The 8,677-nt window shown below is 39.7% G+C and overlaps 1 protein-coding gene across 1 annotated transcript in view; it reads left to right on the top strand.

The window, feature by feature from the left end:
* The window catches only part of ipo4 (importin 4), a 14,268-nt gene extending 6,290 nt beyond the window's left edge, over positions 1-7,978 (top strand). The window contains 16 exon segments of the mRNA XM_032504402.1: positions 4-92; positions 548-661; positions 894-1,017; positions 1,385-1,496; positions 3,255-3,379; positions 3,462-3,539; positions 3,821-3,878; positions 4,233-4,338; positions 4,637-4,830; positions 4,960-5,013; positions 5,453-5,578; positions 6,006-6,232; positions 6,346-6,478; positions 6,624-6,728; positions 7,124-7,193; positions 7,450-7,978. Of these exon segments, the coding sequence (XP_032360293.1) occupies positions 4-92; positions 548-661; positions 894-1,017; positions 1,385-1,496; positions 3,255-3,379; positions 3,462-3,539; positions 3,821-3,878; positions 4,233-4,338; positions 4,637-4,830; positions 4,960-5,013; positions 5,453-5,578; positions 6,006-6,232; positions 6,346-6,478; positions 6,624-6,728; positions 7,124-7,193; positions 7,450-7,580 (1,846 nt within the window). The 3' untranslated portion in view covers positions 7,581-7,978.
* The last annotated feature ends 699 nt before the right edge of the window (positions 7,979-8,677 follow it).

Below are 8,677 nucleotides of genomic sequence, written 5' to 3'. Positions count from 1 at the left end.
GCCCACCCTCATGGAAACTATGTTGTCTGCCCTTAACAACACGGAAAACCTCAAGATAAAAGAGCTGGCTGTGTCTGCTATAGGTGCCATAGGTAAGAAAATGTCAAAGATTCATCATGTGCAATCATGCAATTTTTTCGGCTTACTATGTAAAATATTAAGCTAATGTTAAGCTTATAACTCACTTTAGCAGTGTTCAATTTTGTCACTACACTACAACACAACAAAAACACACAAGAAGATTGTAAAAGTCAACATAATAATATGAATTTGATTCTAAATTTGCAAGTCTATAGGTTAATTTAGCTTAGAGATTGCATTTCTGATGTGGAGACCTGAGACAGAGTGTGTAGTTTTACACTTTAGCCAAACCATACTCCAGCTCATTTCTGGCTGAAGTACTACTCAATAAAAATCTAAAGTTTTTGGTGTAATGATAACCTTCTGTAACACTTGGTCCACTATGAAACAAACTTGCGAAGAAACTTTTAATCCTGGGATCAAAGTGAAGTGTTGTAAGCCCCATTGTGAATCATTGTCTTATCAGCCAATGCCGCCAAGGAGCTGCTGGTTCCATACTTCCCTCCAGTTATTGAAAGCCTGAAGGGCTTCCTGACTACCACCACAGAGGAAATGAGGTCTCTGCAAACTCAGTCCTTGGGTATGTAACCACAGAGATTTGCAAAGAAAAGGAAGAAGGAAGAAGTTGTGATGTACAGTATATTTAGAACAAACTATTTTGCGCACTTGTCCCTGGTGACATTTTGTCTATGCATACATCTTGTGATATGTAGTTACTCTATTAAGGCATCACGTTTTTTTTTTTTTTAATTGCAACACCAAACTCAACTGAAATGAATAGATGTTGACCCTTTAGTTGTTGTTGCTGTTAGATACGCTCTCTGTGCTGGCCCGTACCATTGGCAAAGATGTCCTCAGTCCTCTTGCTGCGGAGTGTGTTCAGTTGGGCCTCAACCTCACCGACACCATTGATGACCCTGACTTGAGACGCTGCACGTATGTAACTCAGTGTGTGTAAATGTTTTTTTTGTTGTTGTCTCCACTCAATCAGTCCCCACATACAGTCTGTTAGTTTAAGATAAACTGAAGGAAAATATATAAAAACATTTAAAAAAAAACAAGTGTACAGGGGTGGCCTCTAGCTCACCCAGTAAGAGTGTTTGCCCCATGTAGGCTGAGTCCTGCAGTGGCATGGGTTCAGATCTGACCTGCGGCCCTGTGCTGCGTGTCATCCCTCATCTCTCTCCCCCATTCCTGTCTATCCACTGTCACTAATAAAGGGAAATGCCCTTTAAAAATATATTTAAAAAAAACATATATGTGTACAAATCTTTTTGTCTCCCTTTGTGCTTCTGTCCTTCAGGTACGGTCTCTACTCTGCTGTATCCACAGTCGATCCGGACTGCCTGACTCCTCACCTCCCGGCCATTACAACCGTTATGCTGCTCGCCCTCAAGTCCAATGAAGGCATTACGGTATGAAGCATACAAACAACACTGTGAAACCTACAAGCTATTCATCTCTCTGTCTGTGTCTGTGAAATATCTCGTGAAATGTTCATCCAATCTACTTCACACTTGGTTTCCTTGGTACCCAACCCCACTTGGGGTTTGGAAATTGAAGCCGTTTGGACAGCATTCAGTGTTTCCTACAGGTTCAGAATTTGCTTGTGGTGGTGGGTGGTGCAGGAGGCGACGGCGTGTGATGGCTGGGTTCTGTAATAAACTAGTCAAACAGGTTTATGAACTATTTATTGAAAACAATGACTATAACAGTAACAGATAATTTAGAAAAAAATAAGTGCACAATAAACAAATCAGACTAAAAGATTATACAGATGAAGTAGCCTTGGATGCCAATTAAATCTGGTTGGTTTGTCATCTGCTGTGATACAGCAGATAAAATACCTGGAGCCAAATGTTATATGTATTGAGAACTTGACCTTAAAACTATACTATGATCAATACAGACAATTATGTTATTATAAATCTTAACAATGTCTCCTCCTAACTTCTGTTAAATAATTTTAGACTATTGCTATATAAAGTTAATTCTCATCATTTTGTTATGAATCATTGTTCATTTTTTAAAGTGTTTTATCCAAAATACTCTGTTTTGTACTATACATATCAGTGTTGCACTCATTAAGAGCTCATCTAAACAGATTTCTGTTATTGAAACAACTGAGCATAAATTTGATGATCACAGGAAAAAAGAACAACTAAAGGCTCGGTTAGCAACGATTACCTTCGATTAGCTCCATTATAAACATACAGAGCGAACGAGACTGCTGCAGAGAGGGTAAACAACCAGGTTCTGATAAATGACGTTTGGGCAGCTCTCACAGCGGCATTTCTGCAGTTGATTGGTTCTGTTAATCCCACGGCAAGACCAGCAGCAGCATGCTACTAGTAACATTGGCCTCTGAGCCTGAAGGGAAGCATTGACGCTGTCATGCTTGAGGTAAGTGACTTTACGAGATGGATGGGCTGGATGCAGCTGGTCTGTGTGTGCTCTAAAAAATACATTGTTAATTGGAAAAACAACTTAATTTGGATTTTATCTACCTGGTCAGGTCTTTATCTACCTGGGTTGGGTGCTAAAGGAGAACCAATGTATGGGAAGTACTGGCATTGGATGTTAAACTCTGAATTAAACTAAACAACACAAAGGTTGAGGAAAAAAAATCACATCACACGCAGCAAGCTGTTGACAACGATCTGTACAGCGGCGGGCTTAGACTGTGGTTCACTTTTTGCAGCTTCTAACGTTACATGATTGCTGGATATACCAACCAAACTTTTCTTCACTTTCTTGGAGCACGAGTGGATAGCATTGCAGCTGTTGTGTTGAAAAAGGTTGAGAAAAAAAGGTGCTACCATAACGCTGGGTCCTCCGTGTCTACCCTTTACAATTAAAGCCCAGCTGACATTCACTCAGAGCATTACACTAAGAGGAAACTCCATAAAAAAGCCATTTTGCCAATACTAGATATACAAAAAAGCCAGTGTAGTAGTAAGTTTTCCTCTGAAGTAGAAGTGGTTGCATATTAGGTGCTTTTGGGTCCTTCTGTGAGTAATTTTGGGGTGCAATGGTTCTAGAGAAAGCTAAAATAAGCAATACCACAGACCAATCAATCGGCCCGTTTTAAACAGGCATATTTTGTAAGATCACTACTGGTAATATAAATAATAATACAGCATTTCAATGAGCATCCTCTGTCCTCTTATCAGGCTCACATTGAGGAGGACAAGACATTTGTCCTGCTGGATGATGATGATGACGATAATGAAGGACAAAAAGATGCAGATGAATTTCTGGAAGATGAGCCGGACAGCGATATCCATGATTTTGCAGGGTGGGGTTACACACATATACAAACATACACACATGTATATTTACTATCACTCCATCTGATACCATGTCTATCAATTTCTTAGGTTCAGTGTGGAAAATGCCTACATCGATGAGAAGGAAGATGCCTGTGATGCACTGGGAGAGATTGCATTCAACACTGGGTAACATAGATATTTACAAGGGAACTAGTCGTGGGATTTTTATGACACTTCTTGCATTTCTCTTCTAGTCTGACTCTATTCTCAGAAGCTGTACAGCAACTCAGAGTAGTACTTGTGCAGTCATCTTTTAGGTAGTGTCAATGAATATCTTTTCTGTTCTAATTATGTCATATGTTCTTTAGAATGGTGTAATATTGATTTTATGTCAGACACTTTTGTGTCCATACATGTGTTTGTTTTAACTTGTATTTTAACTTGTGTTGCTGTGTTTCCCATGAAAGTGCTGCCTTCCAGCCCTTCTTGGAGTCCAGCTTTCAGCAGGTTTACGAGATGAGAGATGTAAGTAACTCTGACTGGCTGGTCCAGCTCTATCATCCTTCTCTGTCCAATGTGCCATGAAGGGCACTTTGTACATTGTGTTTATAAATTAAAGTGTCCGTTGATAAATTGATAATGCAAGTCTTCAACTCTTACCACACTTTAAATCATTATCTTAAGTCAGTTTTAAAAGGTATCCAGTACAGTTACCTTTTTATAAAGGTATTTTATTAATTTTTAATTATCAGGGTCAACGTTAGTTTAGTTCCACTGGTCGTAGTAGGGACTTGGTGTCTTGTTGACAACACTTCTGAATGGCAGGTACTTAATCTCTCTTCTCACCCCATCATTTTGTCATTTTGTGTGTGCCCCTAGTTTCCCCACGAGGATGTCCGCAGGGCAGCATTCGGAGCTATGGGCCAGTTTTGTCGAGCTCAGCATCAAGTGTGGAAGGAGAATCCCACTGAGGCCAACCACCAGGGTAAAGCCTCTCTTCGCAGGAACTCTACGCTACTGTTATTATTTATAAATGCAGAAATGGGCGGTGTTGCTTTCTGTTGCAGTGGGCATTATTAATGATCAACATCAAGGGAGAAAATACAAGTGGTCTCTAAGCAGATATACAGTATACTGTGAGATTATATACCATTGCAAACAGTAAGGCTCGAGGCAAGCCAACTTATTTTTTTTAAACTGAGGTACTGAGGTATCAATGCAGTTGCCTTTAGCTAGTTTTAACTTTATTCTCCCTCATTCCTGTGCATCCCCCCCCTCCCCAGCCCTACTGAAGTTGCTGGATGTGGTGCTTCCTTGCTTCGTGGAAACAGTGCGAACAGAGCATGAGCGTCAGGTTGTGATGGGTGTTCTGGAAACCATGAACAATGTCATAAAGTCGTGCAAGGGGGAGGCTTTCAAAAGCCCTCTACGTCTAAAAGAGATCAGCCATGTCATCCGTGATGTGCTCAAGAAAAAGGTAAGAAGAGGGGAGGATGATGAGGATTAAGGACACTAAAATACTATGCTCATTCACAAAAATGATTATATTTCCTAAGTAATGCTCGTAACCCTCCATCATTGGTTCCTCTCTTTTCTCTCTGTTCAGACTGTTTGTCAGGATGGTGGTGGTGGTGATGAAGCTGATGATGAAGACCAACAGGTTGGCTGTCCTCTTGCTGCATATTAAAGTCACAGTCATAGACATTAAAGTCCATCTAGACATAGAAGTGATTTTATCTTGAGTGCCACCACATTACAGCAAAATTGTTTGAATATGCTGATAATATGAATTATTGTGTATACAACATGTTAGTGTAAAACTTTTCAGAGTGAATAGATGGAACATTGAACTTGTAATGCAAGCGTTTCACTTTCTTTTGCAGCCCTCCAGGTTAAAGTGTATGCCCTTACATTGCACCATACATACAAAATAACAAACATCCACCAAACCGTGGATTCCAACTTAATTAGTTTTATATATTGATAAATATAGAATATAATATATAGCCACTGAATTATAGGCTGTTTTTTTACCCATTATTTCCACATCACTTTTGAGTTACACATTGTACTTTGTGTTGTTGTGCCTTCTGATTCAGGCAGAGTACGATGCTATGCTCCAGGAGTTTGCCGGGGAGGGAATTCCTCTGCTGGCCTCTTCTGTTCCTGCAGAAAACTTTGCCCCTTTCCTCAATGACCTGCTGCCTCTCCTCATGAGCAAAGCTGTGAGTCTGAAACAATTGACAAGAACTGGAGTCTAAAAGGAGTCTAGAAGTCTATTTACTTTTAGATTTTGTTGGTACGATTTTATAGTCTAAAGAGTAATCACAGTGTCACGATGATCACAATTATGCATTTTATTATTTCACTACTCGTGTTAAAAATCACATGAACACTCTAGATTTTAAAGTGGTACATATTGCTGCCTTTTGAAACAGAAATAATACTAACAGTTTTGAACGTTTTGAAAGTGATTATATGATCAGTCATCAAGCTTTTTAATTAAATTTACCTGAAAAGATTTGAGACTATAGGTGACTCAGTCACAACACAAGCAAAGGCCAATTTGGCAACAACAGTGCTAAGTAATGTTTTTGATGTGTCCCTTTTTGGTCAGTATAACACTAATTAATTGCCTTTCTCCCGCAAAAGAAATCTACGTGCACAGTGGCTGACCGCTCCTTCTCTGTGGGTACCATTGGAGAAATCCTGCAGTCCCTTATGAGTGTGTCCGGGGGCCAGGGAGTGGCCGGCCGACTGTCCAATCGTTTGCTTCCTGTGTTGGTGGCTGGAGTGAGGGACAGTGATCCCGAGGTTCGCAACAACAGCGTGTTTGGACTGGGATGTCTGGCCCAGGCCACTGGACCCATCTGTGTATCGTATCCTTCTTACTTGTGTGTGTTTTTGCATGTGTGGATGTGTGTTATGTATTGATGCCTAATTTATAAAAGCAAACATTACACACAGCTGTTCCTTAGTTAATGTGTTCCAGAGACTATCCCATGATGCTGTCTGTGTTTTCCAACATGCTGACCAAAGAGACAGACCTCAGGGTGATTGACAACCTGTGTGCCGCGCTCTGCAGGATGATCATGAGCAACGTGGATGCTGTCCCTCTGGAGCAGGTACATATACAGCTCGCACCTCTCCTGACAAGATAGTATTCCTTTTAGCTACCACAAGTAATCTTTACTGCTGACAACACATTTTCACAAGCAGGAAATTCACTACAAACTGGAATAATGACAGAAACGGTGTGCTTTCCAACAGGTTGTGCCTGCTCTGATAGCTCGTCTTCCTCTTAAAGAGGACTTAGAGGAGAACAAGACCGTGTTCAACTGCCTGGCTATGCTCTACACCAAAACTCCTGCTCTGGTACAGTACAAACACAATTTGCACGTGATTACACAATGTATCATGGCATTGAGATTGTCTTAGTACAACAAAGGTGTTGGTGACAAAAAAGCAGGATGTGATTATTCTTCATTGTTGATACTAGAGCAGCTTCAGATGCTTTAGAAAAAACACTATCAGGCCAATCTTTCAATCATTGTTTTATTATATTTTGTTACGTTTTCCACAGTATTACTCCAACATATGCATGCGCACAGCATATTTCAATTCACTTGATTCAGTTTTTACAAACAGCCCATGTTTCGATGAAGATCCTGAAACTTTCTCAGTCATTGTGTGTATTTGGTCCATGGACTTGGACACCAATGTTAAACATTGTTACCATTACATTTTTTAAATCTTATTTTTCCTTTCAGGTTGTGCAGCAAATGAAGCCCATAGTTGCTGCTTCCAGTCATGTCCTTGGCAACAAGAATGTTGATGAAGGTAAAGATTTCTTTGGTACCAGACAGTGTTTTCAGTGTCCTGTTTTTCTTAAACTGAATTGAACACTGTAACTGTTTAGTGTTTAAGCTATTTGTTCATCTAAAGTTATTGAAAAACCAAGAGGAAACAGTACAACTGGCATACTATTTTCCACTCATCTTCAGGCAGTCACTCCACAGTACTCGTATCAACATTCTGTTGTAATGTTGCTGCATTTCTGTCATCCCTAAACCTTTATTTTGTCTCTTCTCCACAGAAACCCAGAACACTTTGATTATGCTGATAAAACAATTTGCACTGCAGCACTCTGCAGACTTCCAAAAAGCTGTGACCTCACTTCCTGGAGAGCAGCAGGCCAAACTCAGTGTAGCCATCTCTTCCTCATAGCCCACACACATCCTTCCACTCTTGTGTAATAGCCAGTCAAAAATACATTTTTATACTGTAGGTAGAAAATGGGACAGTTCTTTGTGGTGTAAATGATCTAAGCACTTCATGTATTCTACTAGTTATTATCACATTTGGCAGTTATGCCTCTAAGTATTAACTTTTAATTTATTTTCTTAAACACATGCTATGTTGATGTTTTATTATTTTAAGAGTTATGTACTGTTTACCATCCCATATTGTTAGCATTGTATTTTGTTTCCTTGTTAATTCTGTAACGTGCTACTATGAATTGCTACTGTCCCATTTCTGCCACTGTTTGGACTGACTTTTGGCTTTGCTATCTGAGTATAAAACAATGAACTCGATCACTTGATAAATGTAATTTTGTGTTCCAATTTTCAGTGGACTTAAAATGTTTTTATCCCCATGTGTTTTCTCTTAGCATTGCCTTACTCAGTGTTGTATCTGCTGCTTACAAAGGACTTTCTCTAAATGGCAAACTGCAGCCATGTGTTAAACTCTGGCAGAAATACAGCAATAAGAACACCCCGGAGGTCTCTGACTAACCGTATACACCAAGCTAATACACCACATTCAGTTATTATATATAAAAACAGCACTTACTTTACCCTAAATACACTGTTAATGCTTAAAGCAGCCCAGCCTGAGACTATGCAGCAGTAGCAGTCCGTCTCTATCAGTGCTATTTCTGCTCAGCCTATCAAAAACTAGAACAGTATCCTACAACACACATTTGACAAGTGCTAGAGATTGTTTTTTTTTAGTTTTTTTTTTTTTACAAATGCTACAAAAAAGTAACAATGCTGTCAAGTCTTGGCATGCAGTTAATGTCAAGCCATTTAACATCGCCTCACTGTTGAAAGAGAAACCAAAACCACTTAGTTTGAATCCTCTGAATAAATGCAGACTTGCATCTTGGAATCAAAATGGAGTTAAAATGTGCTTTGTGGTGGACTAGTTGAACCGCTATGTTAACCTTAATGGCTAGCTTGTGAATTCCCATTAAATCTGCATTCTGTTTTGGATGATGGCGACTCTTTGTTGCTCCTCAGATCTCCCGTTGTCCCTGGACC

Source organism: Etheostoma spectabile, chromosome 22 (genome assembly GCF_008692095.1).
Source record: "Etheostoma spectabile isolate EspeVRDwgs_2016 chromosome 22, UIUC_Espe_1.0, whole genome shotgun sequence".
Classification (NCBI taxonomy): Eukaryota; Metazoa; Chordata; class Actinopteri; order Perciformes; family Percidae; genus Etheostoma; species Etheostoma spectabile.
The sequence above is the reverse complement of the archived record's forward strand: the minus strand, read 5'-3'. Positions and strand labels throughout refer to the sequence as shown.